General features: G+C 43.5%; 2 protein-coding genes and 2 long non-coding RNA genes across 12 annotated transcripts; 2 read left to right on the top strand and 2 right to left on the bottom strand.

Moving 5' to 3' along the window:
- Positions 1-2: 2 nt before the first annotated feature.
- Positions 3-1,381, top strand: LOC124195432 (syntaxin-8-like). The gene is made up of 7 exons (XM_046589835.1): positions 3-127; positions 279-473; positions 537-623; positions 686-822; positions 879-971; positions 1,032-1,133; positions 1,201-1,381. Exons 1-7 carry the CDS (start codon positions 90-92, stop codon positions 1,266-1,268), a joined length of 720 nt encoding a protein of 239 aa, XP_046445791.1. The 5' UTR covers positions 3-89; the 3' UTR covers positions 1,269-1,381.
- Positions 1,382-16,819, bottom strand: LOC124195422 (mucin-5AC-like). 9 transcript variants are annotated; one of them, XM_046589808.1, is made up of 18 exons: positions 16,663-16,816; positions 13,680-13,973; positions 13,119-13,243; positions 12,723-12,850; positions 12,328-12,454; positions 9,620-9,927; positions 8,511-8,900; positions 8,309-8,430; positions 8,081-8,213; positions 7,664-7,964; positions 5,918-7,019; positions 5,426-5,499; positions 3,828-4,889; positions 3,565-3,762; positions 3,149-3,446; positions 2,273-3,071; positions 1,863-2,192; positions 1,382-1,799 (listed from the first exon to the last, which is right to left on the bottom strand). In XM_046589808.1, exons 2-18 carry the CDS (start codon positions 13,850-13,852, stop codon positions 1,776-1,778), a joined length of 5,694 nt encoding a protein of 1,897 aa, XP_046445764.1. In that variant the 5' UTR covers positions 13,853-13,973; positions 16,663-16,816; the 3' UTR covers positions 1,382-1,775. The 9 variants fall into 9 exon arrangements, with proteins under 9 accessions (XP_046445764.1, XP_046445765.1, XP_046445767.1 ...); XM_046589809.1 differs by having other exon boundaries at positions 2,387-3,071; XM_046589811.1 differs by lacking the exon at positions 5,426-5,499 and having other exon boundaries at positions 6,069-7,019.
- LOC124195434 lies at positions 4,924-5,419 on the bottom strand. The gene is made up of 2 exons (XR_006875191.1): positions 5,225-5,419; positions 4,924-5,160 (listed from the first exon to the last, which is right to left on the bottom strand). It is a non-coding gene; the product is annotated as an uncharacterized LOC124195434 (long non-coding RNA).
- LOC124195435 lies at positions 13,441-13,974 on the top strand. The gene is made up of 2 exons (XR_006875192.1): positions 13,441-13,578; positions 13,646-13,974. It is a non-coding gene; the product is annotated as an uncharacterized LOC124195435 (long non-coding RNA).
- Positions 16,820-17,062: the final 243 nt, after the last annotated feature.

Here is a 17,062-nt window from a genome sequence, read left to right as displayed (position 1 = left end):
TTTCCCTGCCCTTTCCCAAGTCTGTATATATATATACAAAGCGACACCATCGCATTTGACAGCTGTCTCGAGCAGACGTCTATGAAAGAATGGCGCTCGTCGATTTGGGAAACGACGCTAATGCCTGGTAAGTAAACAAAACTAATCTTTTAGATAATGTCAATATTTTACCTTGTGGTTCTGGCCCAAGCTCTTACCAAATAATACGAAAGACAAATTTTTGTTGCTGCATCTGTAGATGTTATCACATTAATTCTTAATTGTATCCATCAAACCAGGGAAAAGGAGTTCTCATCTGCTGAAAAATTACATTTTTCATTACTGGGGATTTTTAATGAAAGGGATCACCTACCAAAGAATTCTCAAGCACATGCAAGACTTTCTTTTCAGTTGAGGAATAGCTTGAGTCAACTTTACAGTGAAATCCAAAGTCTTAAAGGACATCTTGAACGGCTCTCACAAAATAAACAATTGTATTGTATTGACTTCCACCTAACATTAATGAAGTTAGCTCATTTCTAAAACTTTTCACTCAGGACTGCAAGAGAGAAAGAACGGCGGGGCCTTCTCCTTGAAGATCTTTTAAGCAAACATAAGCAGCTTCTGAATTCTGTCAATAGCAGGTTTGTAGTTTTTCATACTATGAATAGAAATATTTTCATTTACAGTTTTCTGTTTACTATAGCGTGTTGGATAAGAGCCAATCCCTTAGTAAATTGTCATCAGGAACAACAACCTCTTCAAATCCATCATCATCTGCAATGACTAGTGAACATATCCCTCATCGTGAACTCAAACAAATCCAAGTCCAAATTATGGCAGGTTAGTGGATTTAAATGTGTTATTCATATGTGTCTTAATAAAAATGTATTTTCTAGATCAAGACAGAGGGCTGGATGAGCTTTCGAGAATTATTGGCAGGCAAAGGCAAATTGCCCAGACAATTGGTGATGAAGTTGAATCACAAAATGGTAAATTCTTTTGATTAATTATCATAAAATAATAATAAAAATTGTATTTTCTTGGTTTAGATTTGATTGAAAACATCGCAGACAACGTTGATCGCACTCGGGATCGAATGGCACAGCAAACTTCAACAATAACTGTAGTTGATCGGAAGGATCGTACTTTTGGTAAACACAGATCTTGTTAGATAAGGTGCTTCAGACAGATGCAATAATTTCTTTGTTTTCACTTCAGGATATTGGATGGTAATCCTGTTGTTGTTTGTTGCCATCGTTGTAGTCGCTTCTATTCCGAAACATTAATGAGAAATTCCAAAGCTGCCTAAGTTAATTTGACCGTATCTCGTCCTTAAAACTACATCGATTCTATTAAAGTGATGAAAGAGAAAAATATATAACGCAATTTATTCTCGAAATGGTTGTATGACAAGTGTATTTATTTGCCCATTCTTCGTGGGGTTTACATTTAGGGCATTGAAATTGAATGTGAAAATGAACCAGGCTTCTTTTTATAGACAAATTAATTTATAACTTCCGTTAACAACTTTCGTTCATCTTAAAGGATTTGCGCATTACGGAGTAAACAATGAATAAGCATAACAGGTTTGGAATGCATAACAGTTTTTATTGATATAATTATTATCTCGAAGAAAAAAAAAGAAGGAAAAAACTAACTGTGAAACGAATGTCTCAAAACTGCAACACATTTTTTAAATGATTAACCTGGAATGTGAATAGAAACTTTAACGGCGTTTTTTTATATAGCAAGGAATTTTGACACAGACAGCATTGACTTGTTTACACATGTTCCTACTTCTCCAAGCTAGTTCCAGTCTATAGAATTTAAAAAAATGTATGTTAATCAAATTACATTTAATAAAACAAAAATACTATTACCTTCTTTAGGGAACCTCCGTTGGCAAAGCTTCGGATGGAGTTGAGAAGCTCTTCTCTAGGATCAACTTTGCGGACAAATTTCGAAGACAAGGATCGTCTTCCGGAAATTGACGTAGGATCGGCACCGGAAACAACAGACGGTTGGGCAGTAGGAGAAATAGGCTGAATCGAAATTTCGGAGACAACTGGTTGGGGTTTATTGACTGCCCCGCCTGCCCCAGCGGCCAACAAGAGACTGCTACTCATCGGCATCGAAAGTGGGCGAGACGAATTCGAAGCCCGGCGTGTTTCCGATACGATAGGGACGCTCTCTTTAACTTCCTTCTCCAGCTGCAATTTAGAAAACAAGCAAAAGTAAATAATGGGAAAAGTTTAACACACATTTTATCTGTCGATTTTTGGCAAAGTACCTGATCAGAGGAATCCTCTAATTTGATAGGTATGCCATTGAGCTCCGCTGACGGCCGGCGGGCTGATTCGATCAGTTTATTTCGAATAACAACCGTGGGATTTTCCTTACTAACCGTTGAAACTGGACGAGGTTTGTTGACCGCTGAAAATGGAGCTATCCCCGCCGAACCAGTTGTCCTAATGCTCTGCATTTCGCTTCTATTATCAGGCGGCAGCGAAGCAAAACCACGCACTTCGGGAGCTCGAATCTTGCCAAAGACGAAGGGCACAGGCTGAATAACCATCGGCGTAAAGTTGGGCCTCTTGATGGGCATAGAAACTGGGCGAGCCTCAAACGGACGAGCCGTCATGAACGATGATTTACGCAAAACGACAGGTTTGGGAACGGGGCTGGTGCTGCTGCTACTATTATTACTGCTGCTTTCGATGTGTTCAATCTTCTCGCGAACGTCCAACGTTTCCTCGACTTCTGGAACAATGACGATCGATTTGATTTTGCTCTCTTCTTCTGCAATTTCAGGCAACTGAGCTGGAACGACGACCACTTCTTCGGGAATGGTTGCCACGGTCGGACTGGCGGGGCTTTCCATCGCCGCAACTGTTGGGGCCGGGGTATTTTTCACTGGCAAATCAATTTTCTTCTCTACAGGCGCCAATGGGACGTTGAACGAAGAAGAGCGGCTGAAATCAATCACTTCTGAACGCGGCCTGCCAGGCTTCCACGTATCGAGTTTGACTTGAGGAGGCCCAGCGTAACGGTAAACTGTCGCTTCAGGTTCAACTTCGATCTGTTCCTTCCTGTAAAAGATAAGAAATAAACGAGAGACTTTTATAAACATTCGAAACTAGCGAGATTAAGAAATTATCGATCGTACTGTGATTGGTTTTCAATTGGTTCGATAGTCTTGAGCGGGATTTCGACAGGTGATTCCACCGGTAGAATTCGTTTGGAATCGGATTCCACGCAAAATTCGATTGGTGGATCCAGGACCTTTGGAACTTCAATCTCCACAACCTTGTCTTCCACTTTGATGGTCTCACAATGAGCTGCAACGGAAGTAGATTCTGTCGATACCGGAGTGACGTTCTGTTGGACAGCCGCTTGCATTTGCAGAGTCAGGAACTGTTGCTGTAAACGCAAAAACTCTTCCTGCAAGGCGCGGGCCTTTGGATCTAAACAAAACAAAAGAAACCCAAAACAATAACAACATCCGCCAACAAAAGAATGCCACTCACAATCGAACCGGAAGGACCAATGTGTGTTGTGTCAATCAACTGTCAAATAACATACCTGTGATAGAATGAAGTGCATTTTGAAACTGTTGGATAAAGTCGGCATTTAACATCGGCAATGGGAGCTGGGCAGCTGGTGGGACAGCAGCACTGCTACTTCCGGAGTTCTCGTCAGTCTTAACTGGATCAGCAATTGTTTCCGGCTCCTTTGTTTCTGCTACCAAAGGTAACGGATCGTCGACCTTCTTTTCCGGAACTAATACAACAACACAACAAATTAGTTTTAATCGCCGTATTTATCTGAAATGTAAATAAGTTTACCAGCAACCGGTTCGATCTGCACTTTGGTCAATTCCTCGGGAGAACCGGATCGGGCCAGCTTCTTCTCATAGGTCGAATCTTTGTTGACACGAACAGTATAAGTGGCGATTGAAAAGCGCATATCGGGTTGGCCAATCGAGTCATCGTCGCTATCGCACGGCGGCAAAGTGCTAGGCACTGGTGGCAATGAAGTGGGCTCGAGTGACAAAGGCTCGTCAGTCGTCGATTCAACCCCGTACGGCTTAGCCTCCGGGTCACTTGACTGGAGAACAACAACTTTTTCTTCCACCACCACCACTTTTAAAACCTCTTCAACCGGGGAGCCATTCACCGCTGGTTCTTCTGTAGCGCTTTCACCTTGCAATTCGGCACCGAGATCCAACTTGATAGCATCTTCGTTAGTGTCGCAATCCTCTTTGATCGAGATCTTGGGCACAACTTGTGGGGCCACGGGTTCTTCTTGAGAACCGATCGATGAACGAGGCGAATCCTTGACAAGATCTTCTTCTTCCGCACTCCTGTTGTGCTGCAGGCTGTCGGTCGACATGGAACTGCGTCTCGAACGGCTCGAATCGGATTCGCTGGCAATCTGCAGTTTATCCAAAGGCGACTGGATCGAATCCTGGAAAGGTGTGGGCGGAGCTGGCAATTTGTACTCCCACATGATGGGCGATTCGGTTTGACCGTCTCCCGCATCCCTCTCCATCTCAGGCCCCTCCTCTGCCGGAATTGGGCTGGCTTTGACTTCCATCCTGTCCGGTTCATCCACGTGTACGTCTCCATTAGTCTGTCCAGATTTGTCATCCTTTTCCGGTCCCACATTTACGGCTACTAGAGGTCTAGGCGATTTGATCACCATCGTGTAAATGGGTTCTGAAACGACCACTTCTTCCTTCTCGTGAGCTTCGCTGAACGGTCCATTCTTCTCCACAATCGCCGGTTCAATCTTTTCTCGTCGATAATTGAGCAGCTCGTAATCGTCCTCTGAAGATACAGAATTGGCTGGACGCTCGGAAGTATTGTTCGACGAATCTCCTTCGCTTGATCGGGGGCTGTCCAAATCTAAAAACAAAATCCCCCAATCCTCTTGTTAGTATTTAACGACCCTACCATATTTTTCTCGACTATACCATCGATCTCGATTAATCAGAATCTAAATGAAGCCACACACACACAACCAGACGCACTCGGGAAACAAAAATAACCCAGGCAAATCGCTATTTGCCAAAAAAGAAAACGAAAAAGGAGTTTTTGTTCTTTTACCTTTCAGGGTGTCACACTCTAAACACAAAGAGATGCGTGTCGGTTGACACGAATATACTTTTTTGTTTTTCTTTTAGATAAAAATAAAAGAATAGGCGACCAAAAAATATATAGAAAAATACGAGCGACATTACCTCGGAAATGTCAAACGAGCCAGCTACGAGTCTAGAAGGGGGGAGTAGGGTATAGACAAATTCGAGCCGAGACGTGAGCTTAACACGTACAACAAAGGGGGTTACAGAATATATACCAACAGTAGTAAGGTTTGTTTAAAAGAAAAAAATAAATAAATAACAAAAGAAAAACTGAAGAGGAAAAAATGCCATCGCATGCACCTTGAGAGTGGCGTCCGTCTGCGTCGTTATTGATCAACAAGAGCGGTAAGTCCTCGTAATCGCCACGACTCGATCTGTTAGTAAGAGTACACAACAACATTTGCAAACGGGGGGCGTCGTTAAGTTTTGTTTTGGTTAAAGTTTCAAAGTCCAAAAATAATAAAACAAAAAAAAAAAAAAAAAAAAAAATGTTAAAAATAAATAAAAAAGTTATTGGGAAAGAAAACTAAAAGGGTATGGAGTTTAAGGCCGGCATTCAAAAAAGTCATCTCCCATCCGAAACCGAAGCAATAAAGCTTTTAAGTGCCTAATGATTTAAGTAACAAGTTTTTTTTTGTAAGTGTTCATGCTGAGAGAAATAAACGACCACTTAAAAAAGTTTTAGGGGTTAGTTCTACACTTTGGAGAAAAGTGAAAAGCTAAATAATTCTATCCCCCTACCCGAGTGAAAGAAAATACAGAAAAGAAAGAAGAGAGAAAGAACCAACTTACAAGACAGCAGAGAAGGAAGAATTAGAAAGTAGGGGGAAGAGGAGCGAATCGCCTGGAACGTCATTGAAACTGCTCGATCTACGAAGTGCAGGTGATGTTGAACGTGGTGAGGTGGAAGAAGTGGTTTCGTGGTTTTTCTCGGTTATCCAACCTTGTTCGTTGCTTGATTGATGCCAAAATCCTACGCCATTACTTGCGTCACCATCAACTCCCGGGGGGCTGCTGCTGCCGCTGCTGCATCCATCCACATGGATCAGAGGCTGGAGCGTCTCAATTGGCACCGTCGGGCTCACGTCATTGGGCAATTGTGGCTCACCTCGCTGTTTCCGCCTGGCTAGAGCGGCGCACATTGCAGCAAAAGTCGCATCCGGGTCGTCGTCTTCCTCCTTTTTCACTTCATCATCACTGCGGAATTCTTTGGGCGCCGCCACCACCACCACCACCGGAATCGGCATTTCATCTTCGTCCTCAGAGAGGCTGAAAAATTCGCTGACGCTACTCGTCCGACTGGCTACAACACTGGGAATTCGAGACCGTCGCATTGGCGACACTGGAACCGCCAATGTCATTTCGTCATCATCATCTGACGTGGCTCCGCTTCGCGCTGTCGCCAATACTTGGAGCAACTTTGGTGGGGACCGATCCCATTTTTTTCGCTTCGATCGTTCTTCCACTTCCGGAGGCGATGCGGTCCGCTGTTCCACCGTTTCAATGCGGGCGGAAGCCATTTCAAGTTCAGCCTTTTTGCGCTGCTGCTGCCGCTCTTGGGCGAATTTCAAACGCATCGCTTCCGCATTTCTTTCAATCGATGGCGATTTCAGCTGCTCTGGCCGTTTATCCACCGCAGCCGCCCGTTGAGCTTTAGTCGTTTGATTGAGCTCATTCCGGCTGGAAAACATGTTCAGGCTTTCGCTGTCCAAGGTCAAATCGTCGGCGTCTGATGACGGACTGCTCGGCAAAGAGGAGGAGGAGGAGTTGGGCAATTTTGGCTGTTCGCGATGGTTGTTCACCACCGATTCAACTCGGCCTTCGCGACGCGCTGATGCAGTAGCAGATTTTACAGGGCGAGGGATTTTATTACGAGCAGCGGGTATGGGTGCCACTATTGCGCAATTAATTTTGTTTAAAGCGTTAGAAAATTTCATTAAAAAAATAAATAAAGGAAATATAAAAAAGAAATGAGAAAAATATGCAGTTAAAGAAATCAAGCGATGCGCCAGCCACACATTCCAAGCTCGACTGATCCCGCATGCGTCCGACCCCATAATCAAAACAATTCGACATGCGTACTTACCGACCAACAAGTTAATGTGTGTGCACTAGCGGTGAAAACTAACCCAACAACTAAAAAATGTTTCCTTTTTTTTTTTTAAATAAAAGGCTAAACTAAACAACTCCAAACTAATCGTGTGTCCTCTAAAAAATAAAATAATAAAAAAGTTCCGCGAGCAATCGGACGAGCGAGCAAGCGTGTTTGCTGAGTGTGTCGTTCTTTTTCGGCGAAATAATAATAAAAAGAGACGAGACCGGATCCAGTCCCGCCAAGGAAAGAAAAAAAATAAAATCAAACCAAACTAAAAAAGAACCCAATAAAACGTTTTGGATGTCAGATGGTTTTTTTGATTTGGCTGTTGCTTCAGAAATTGGAAACTCGAGGATTTCGATGTTGCTGTCGGCTGTCTAGATCGAGCATCTGGCCGAGCTCGGTAAAAAAATGATTCCAATTTTGGATCTCGGCCTGCTCACCTGAACTTGGTTGATGATGTTGAGGTGTCAGTTGGACGACGATCGGAGGCTCGATGATGTCGGGAGTCGGTGCGGATTTTCGAGTCGACGACATGTCCGACACGCTAGACAATTGGTCGGAGACGGAAGAGGCCCGATCAGAGTCGTCATGTGATCCGCCATTGACCACGACGACGACCACAGGTGTGGCCGGCGGTAACTTGTCAGAGGTTTCAACTTGTTCTTCAAGTGCAGGAGGAGGTACGGGAGCTTTCCTCTTTTTGAAGACCGAAGCCAGTGAAGCGTTCGACGTGCTAGACACCTTTTTTTTAAATTGACGAGCCAAGCAAACCCAATAATCAGTCAAATACAATTTCATTCCATCATCTGTCTGCTTATTTGTGTCCGCACACAAATTCCTACAACTTTCTCTCTTACTTGTGTCAAGTTTGAGGACGAATTGCCAGGAGTGGTGATCAAGTTGGATCGGGGCGATCTAACCGGACTGCTACATCCGCTGTCCGATTGACGTTGGCGTGCAACGTTATTAGACTCTTGCCGTAGATACGATCTGCCACGACAACAAAAATCCAACTTTAATTATGGGTAGTGCGCCAAAAAAAAAAAGGGAAAAGAAAAAAGGGAAAGCTAATGGATCACACTCACAATTTAGGCGAAGGACTGCGCAACACCACTTCCTCTTCAGAGTGATGGATCACCGACGTCGACGGCGATACGTAATTGCTGCCAGACGATGACGTGGAATACGTAGACACTTCCGACGCCGCCTAATTTTTATTCCGTATCATTATTATTTATAAATTACAACTCATTTAGAAATGAGCCATTTTATTTTTTAGTATCCAACCTTGGGAGGTCCATTCATTCCGTTGAGAGAAGATTGAGGTTGCGGCGGAGCCGGAGCCCTCTTCTTCTTGGCGCCAGGTTTAGTGGGGGCACTAGACGCCGCCGCCACTCCGTTGGACGTGGTCGAAATCGTTTTACGCAAAGGCGGTGCGTCATTAGGTGAAGTCGTCGTCGTCGTCGACGCCTCCGTCGACATTTGGCTCAACATGAGGCGGCTATTGCGTTTGGCCACAGCTTCTTCGGCCAGACGCTTGGAGAAGAGGACAGGTGACGGCGGAGTGGGCGCAACGGGCTCGACAACTGGAGGCGGAGGAGCCGGCTCTTCCGACCGAGAAGGTGAAATACTCCGGTCTCCTGCGCTGTCACTGCTAATGCTGCTATCGCCCATGCTCTACGTAATCCAATCATTGTAAAACAAAAAATAACAAAAAACAACGTTTAGGACAAACATTCGAGACATTCCATCGTTAAGATAACCTGTCCCATTATATTAAAATACACACATTGTTATCTAGCTCCTTGTCTCTCCACCACCCCAAAGTGTGTGTGTGTGTAATAAAATCAGTAGGTTGCGTGTGAACCAAATTCCAAAACGAAGGCTGCACACAACGATTTGACAAAAAGATAGAAGAAAAGGTATAATATTCATTGAGAATGGGGAGGGCCGGTCATTTTGGTATCTCTCTACTCCATACTCGAGCGGCGACGACGCCACACATATATATACATGCAGCCTTGGCATTTTTTTGGAGTGGTGATGCAATTATAGACTATAAAATGGTAGACGTGGCCGGTGAGTGTGCGCTGTCGTCATCGACCATAGCCAGCAGATAAAAACTTGAAACAACTAGAGCCCGGGAGCTATTTATTTTATGCGCCAGTTTAGTAGTCGCCACTTATTTGCTTTACTTTTTTTAAAAAACTTGCAGCCGCGGTAAAAAACATAGAAAATAAATCGAATCGTGCAACAATAGTTTGCACGACTACTCTTGATGGAAAAAGGAAAAACTAAGTCACCAAATGATGGGTCTTCCACACAATTTAGAGCAACAAATTCCGTTATTCTTTACACTAAAAGTTAGATAAAGAAAAAAATTGTGAAAAACTGACCGATCCCTTTTTGTGTTTTCCAAATCCGAGAAGTCCGAGAAGTCCCCGTTTCTTCTTTTCAAGTCCGGCGAGAGCCGCTTCAGACGTGGTGGGTTTCAGCGTCGACTTGCCCGACATTTTGCTGTTGCTGGCGGTCACTGTTGCAGTCTTTCTGTTCATGCTGTTGGATGGTGACGACAAGTCGCTCACCGACACTGCGGGGGTTAGTAGAGTTGCAGAGCTCTTGCCACACACTGGCACCAAGACGACCTCTTGTAACTTGTAATCGTCCAGGCAGCTGTTCAAACGCAGACGCTCGTCAAGATTCACTGAAGCAGCAGCGTGAAAAAGAAAACAAAAATAAAAGATTAATCAAATTCAAAGTGCGCCAAGTGCTACAGATGACACTGCAGTCTCTTTAATTGTAAACAAGGGCGGGCATCAGTGATAAAATAACACCATCTATAAACACTTGAGAAGCGCTTTTTTTTTCGTTCGTGAAAAGAGGAAATGGCGTGACAACGTTTCGATTACACGAAAATCAATCGAGAAGGTCGAATCGAGTGAATACAAGCGATCAAAGAGATAGCAAGCCTTTATGGATCTACGACTCGTCTACCATCTCTCAAGCGGTGCAGAACGAACACGATCGTGCCTTGGCACGAAAGGAAAATGGAAATACAAACAGAACTTTCTTCTGCGATTTCCACACATTTTCGCCAAAATTATTAATTTGAAAAAGGAGAAACGGTTATAAAGAACGATCCCTTCAGCGTCCTTGAGCAATGAGCCAGAATTTTGATTAGTTCATTAAGCTGCCCAAGGTGTTCTCTCACTGCTTCAATAAAGCTAGTTACGACGCGGAACGGGGCACTCACACAAAAAAAGAAAAAGAAAATTGGACTCGGGAAAAATAGAAATGAGAACGCGCTCGACTTTTTTTTTTCTTCCAACTGCAGGATTCTTCCTTTTCTTGTTCAACTCGACCTCCATATTCCGATAACGACGTCGTTCCGGGTTTTCTCTTTCCAGGCGCGCATCTCCCAGCTGTCTCTCTGCGTCGCGTGCGCCAACATCAAGACGAAATGACGGTTCGATATCTAACCACTCACGGGCACACACAACTGTACAAAAATGGGAGAGAGAGAAAAAAGGGCAGCAGCAGCAGCAGCTAGGAAGGATGAGGCGCTTCACAACTAGATATTAGACGCAGAGAAAAGCCTGCAGGGCGCAGAAAACAGCTGGCGGAATCAAAAGAAATAGACACGTCAGAAATATTCTTCCGTAGAGCAACGAATAAAACGCTCCCCCTCGTTTCACGATAGCCATTTCTAAATAAAAAGAACTTTTTAAAGCAAAATAGAAATTCCTGTGTTATTCCATACATGATGATCCAGCGGGCACTCTCTACAGTGCAAGCTAATAATCGATGGAAAAGGGCAAACGGGGCTTCCTAGAAACCCCTCAAGAGATTCGAGACTAAAGGGACTGTTGGAATAAACACTACTGAAATATCTGGAAAATAGGAAATTCAGATATAAAGTTAGGAAAGACAAATTCTGGTATTTTCCCTCGGTATAAAACGGGAGATAAACTGGAGACGGGCGGAATAAGTTTCACAATCAGCTGACTTGGGGAGTCTTTTGACATGGCATGCTAATGAAATTGCCCAGACACGTCATTGAATAAGTCAAAAAGGACCGTGGAGTTGGGAGGGTAAGTTCACGCATTCCTCTCAACTACGACGCATCCACAAAACTCTCCAAAGGGGGGGCGTTCACCGGCCGGATAGTTCACACTGTTACCGACTAGAAGGTCGTGGTCGGCATTCGTAAAATCAACTCCATCATTCTCCAACACACACGCAATGTGGAAATCCCTTTCCTCCTATTAAAAACGACCCCGAGGCCCAAACACACACAGACAACCACCACCAACTTTATCAGAAAAAAAGAGTATCATGGAGAGAGAAAAAGCAATCATCAAACATAGTCGGTATATATATAGTGGTGGCTGTGTTGGCCACGTGCCAGCGTCAAACACAATCGAATTACGAACCAAACAATAGAATCACCGTGATCTTTCTCTATACAGAGAAAAAGGAAAAAATAGTACCTTGAGGAAAAAGACAAAATACCTTCTCCCCGCCTTACACACACAAACCAACAACATCCGTACACTCAAGTGTGCTCCAAGCAACGATCTGCCTTCTTGTTTCTGCGTTTGTTGATGTTGGCCAACTTCCACAATGTAACAAATCACAAGTTACAACGACGACTACCGACGACACAGCACCCACGAATGCCCTTAATCGTCCCGAAACCAGCCGATTTTTTTTTTCTTTTCACGAGATGAAGCGCCCACGGATAAGAGCGAGAATGTTTTTTCGGGACGCGCAGACGCAATGGGAGGCAACGTTCAAGCCTCTTGAACTGATTAATATTAAAAAGGTGCTGTATACGCAGTTATTCTCCCTTTTCTCGAACTGATAACACACCGAGAAGGGCAGGGCGGGAAAGGCAGGTAAAGTGTAGAATCAAGATTTGTTGGTTCACACGTTAAAAACTCTCCAAGGTGGTACGGGAGTTGGGTAGTCTTGTTTATCTATCCAGCCCACCGTCTCCCCTCCCAACTGGATGGATGGGGCCGACAACGGATTACACTCAAATCGCGACACACACACAGGTATGTTGATAGAGGGGGGTTGAAAGGAGTGATGGCAAACATACCTGGATGTCTGAGCTCATAGTGTCGTGGATCCAAAGCCTTCTCGTTGCACACGGTGTGAAGCAGGTCGGCAAGTTGCGTCCGCCCCGTCACGCGGGTCACGAACAACTGATTGCGAGGAAGGCGCACCTGGCGGTCAAAAAGAGAAGAACGAGAGAGAGAGAAAAAAACATAAATTATTTATGTTTGCCGAACAAAAAAAATCCTTGTAGAACGTAAAAAACGAGAGAGAGAAGAGCTATTTTCTCTTTTTTTTAAGAATTTGTGTATCACGCCGGAAGCGAAAAAATGTTTTCTGCTTCTATTTTGATGAAGATTAGACACGGACTCGTTTGTCAGTCACGACCCCTCCACAAAAAAAAAAAGTTCTTTTAACCAAAAAAGAAATTTTACTAACCTGGACACGAAACGACTGTTCAAACTGGGAGGCTGAAGAAGATTTCGCGTTGGTTGAGCGGCCGCCCGATCGATCGGCCATCAATCGATTCTTGGCCACGATGTAGACCTTGTGAGCATTCAGCGAACCTGTCACGTAAAATACACGTATATGGATGGATACATTATTGACTAATGAGATGGCAAGAAAATAATAAAAAAGCGGAGAAACGGGGTAGTAGGAGGGCAACAAGCCAAGAACTGCCCGCTTTCCTTTTCTCTCATTAGCGTAGCTTTTCAATTTCCTCCTCGTCAATAAAGCCGCTGGGGGAGAGAGAGCTAATATTGATCCGCAGAACAACTGGTAAAAGGGGGGTAGCGTAGTGGTACCCCAACTACGTCGCGGGTGAATTCATACCGATGGGTGTGCTGGGCTTATGAGGCAGCAGTCGACCCTCTTCGTCCGTGACTTGTAGCAAGTGGGCTGCCGGCGATATCTTGTTGGCCGCCGTCACGTGAATCAACAGATCCAACATTGGCATTCTAAGACAAACAAAAACAATCAAAAACCATCACGATGCCTGTTTTCCATTTGCACACAACAATCATAATGAATATAAAAATTTCGCATTTCGTACAGGTAAGGTAGCACAAAACAATAGTTGATTTCAATCACGACCGAGGGTCACAGCTCCGGCAGCTCAAATGAGTGCGTTCAGTCAAAGAAAACTCGTGAGTGTGCGGACCGTGTCTTGTTGTGTTTACAAAACCAGGAATGCTTTCTCTCTCCACCCGTTTCATCGTCTTATCGCAACAACATTTTTACCGTTGCACAGACAGAAGAAGAAAACAACAACCGGGAATGTCACGACAAACAGGTTTTAATTCTTTCAATTTCCCCATTTTCCGTGTCCCTCTTAATTTGGTTTTTATGAATAAAATTAGGTTAAACATAGAAAAGCAAGTCAAACAAACGTACCGCCGCTGGATGGACATCAAAATACTCTTTTCGTTGGGGAAGACGACTAGAATTTCCATGCAACCCTCCAGGAAGTCGACGGGTGTGTCTTCCGTCACCTGGAACTGCTGGTGAGAAGAAGACGACATAATTGGTGAAGAGGTCATCGGCGGCGGGGCCGGCACCATCTTCATTTCGTGTTTGTCTTATTCTGTTTTCTTCCTTTGTCGTTTCTTCTCTTTTTTTACTTCAGAAGGGCGTGTCACGCTGCGGCGCTGCTATTGGATAGACCTACGCGGCTATCCCATTGAGGACCTAGACAAATATTTAATAAAAAGGCGCAGAACATAAATAACGTGATAATCTCGTGTTGGCTTTTCTGCTTGAGAAATACATAATTTAAAAGACAAAATAAACAAATAAGGATGACAGACGACAGCTCGTAAGACTAGCACATCACTCGTTAAAACTCGTTTGGATAACGGGAGCAAAGCTAGATGTTTACTTAAACTTTGCTTTCTATTCCTCGGTGGGTTTCGATTCATCGAATTTGCACAATTCCGGGTTGGTTGAGAACTTGGCAACAAGAAAGGGAAAAAAAGAAGCAAGAAAAATCCAACGGCACGAAAACTCTCACAATCAAAAACAATCAGCTAAGAAGTCCGTGACTAGGCATCTTAAAAATGGTAGCGGACGCTAGTCGGAATTGAATTGCGCTGCCCTAGCAGCACACGCAACTTTTAAAAACAGAAATGGATAAAAAATACATCTAGGCTTTTTCCCTTCCAAGATGAAAAATACCAGAAAATCTCTTTTCTTATAAACGCGTCACTGGACACGGGGACGTCGTAACGGATCAAAACAAAGAGACTCACTGAGCACAGAAAACGGTCGAAAACAAAAGTACCGCAAGAATTGATCAGCATGTTTTTCTTTACCCTTAAAAACCAGTCGCTTGATCGCATTGTTGTGTTTTCCCACTCGTTCTCAATCTTCATTTGCTGCTGCTGCCTTTCTTTCATCACACGTATTACAAATATTATTCCATTTTTTTTCCCTCGCATAGCTGCAAACGTTCAAGCATTATTAGAATTCCCGCCGCTAGATGGCAACTCCGTGTCAAGAGCCAAATTTTGTGGGAAACCTACAAATGTGTTCAAATAGGACCTTCCAAGTTGCACCTGTCTTTCGTTTCAAGAAAGCTGATAACTCCCAACCTGATTCTCAAGTTTTAGCAATTAAAAACGCGACCATTCAACCATAATTTTCCCCTGAAAAAGATGTTCCATCCGAGCTGCTATCCTACAGCCGTATACTGGAGGTAACCAAGCATCACACCTTTCCTCCAATAAATTACGCAAGGTTTCACCAATTCACCAGGTACGAAATGAAAGTTCGGAGAAAGATGACAGCCATGATGGAGAGCGAGAAAAATGATTTGACGATCAAAAATAGTTACACCTGGTACGGCCGCTCTCTATTTTAGAAAACATCACAGCTATTCAAATGAAATATAATAATCTAAAAAAAAAAGATATATAGTTCAACCAGATTCTGGATGGAAATCAGCTGTCCAGTGACAACAGACAACATCTTAACTTGACGAAAATGTGGATGGACTTGTTTGAGTTACACTGACCTAATAGCCCGTAACCATTTCACAGTGTCCCAAGCTTTCTCCTCCTGCACCTCTTTAATAAACTGGATATTATCTACGATTAGGAAGCAGAAGCCCCAGAAATGGGAGCATCTCGTCAAGGTAGTAAACTGTCGTTAACAAAAATAGGAGAAAAGACTAAAACGAATTTCACATTTCGACAAGCCTACACACACACGCGTGGCATAACATTGGAAAAGCATATTTCACTGGAGCAGTTCTTCCGGTGCTTGTCATACCGACCTCAATTTCTTTCCATCCGGTCAGTAGCAAACAACGTGCATTTTTCTTCTTCGTTTTTTACCTGCCCACCATGCCACACAAACACACACCTGGTCAGGCCAAACCGAAAAAAAGTTAATTATATTCTCTAACCGTCACCTTGAGATGCAGAAACCCCCAACAGAAAGTATATGTTTTTCGTTCTTTGTGTGTGTGTGTGCCTTCTTCTTCCTTTTCGGTTAGTCACGCTAGCATCACGAACGGTACGTGAACACGGTACCACCAGCCAGATGTCGAAAATGGCGCACGTGATGATGTCACGACATCAATTTAAAAAAGTCAAAATCGAAAGGGACAATCGTAACTTTTTCAGTTCGGGATTACCGACAAGATTCAAAGAACCTTGAACTTGGCTCTCACGAAGTCCAAAATGATCCAAGACTCCCGACGCCACAAAAAAAAAATAGACAGATGGCGTGTTTTGTCAAAATCTCAATCCTCCCAATGCCAAAAGCAGCGTGGTACCTACCACATCTTTCAAATCCAAAATAAAGAAATTCCCATTTTTATCAAAAGAAAGGTGCCAAAGTGGCCGACAACGAGGTGGGCGAAAAGATGGCGACCAAAAACAGGCTCACGAGCTATAAAATCGCTACATTATTACACCAGGAAATGGATCTCTAATCAATTTTTAGTATAAAACAGTACCCAGAAAATTTCGAAAGACGTAAAAATCTATAAAAAGAACAGTTAGAAAGCTGTTATTACAAGTTTTTGGGGGCTATGCGTTCACATTCCTAGGAAAAATAATAAAACAACTGTTGTGTTGCATCCCCCTTTGCTGTTGGTCTATAACGCGTGCATCTACGGGCTGTGTATAGTAGTACACCCAGCGGTCATTGCCGCCCCGACCGAAAAAAGCCTCTAGGGTTCTAACATCAAAACTTACACACACACACAAGAGACTCACAGCACACTGAAACACACCTTGATATTTTGCCAAAAACAGTATTATTATTATTGTTGTTGTACCTTATTTCTCGAAACTAGAAATGTTGACGAAACATTTTTCGATAACAAATATCTTATGACACACACACACGAGGGACAAGTAATAATACCCACCGAGATCGAAAAGAACTTGTTGATCGAAACACACAAGTGCAGAACACACACACTGTGGCGCGAACACACCACGCCGAGGACGTCCTTACGTCTCTGCTATTCTCTCACAACTGATGGGGTCCCTCTCAAGTTTTAACTGAGCAAGGCAATAGCGGGGGAGGTAGAGTAAGTAAAAAAAGAGGGCGCTTTTAGCTTCAAACGAAAAAATAGCCAGGTGGAAATGGAATAATTTATTCAAAATCGACAAAATTACGCCCACCGGAATTTTTTTTTTGTTTGAAAATTCTTTTCTTTGGTTTCACGGTAATCGATTACGAACCAATTGCCTCTGGGCAATAGATCCGTTTTATTGGCACGTTGTGTTGTAGCAAATTTTTTGTTTTACTGTTGTAATTTGCAA

Source organism: Daphnia pulex, chromosome 6 (genome assembly GCF_021134715.1).
Source record: "Daphnia pulex isolate KAP4 chromosome 6, ASM2113471v1".
NCBI lineage: Eukaryota > Metazoa > Arthropoda > Branchiopoda > Diplostraca > Daphniidae > Daphnia > Daphnia pulex.
The sequence above is the reverse complement of the archived record's forward strand: the minus strand, read 5'-3'. Positions and strand labels throughout refer to the sequence as shown.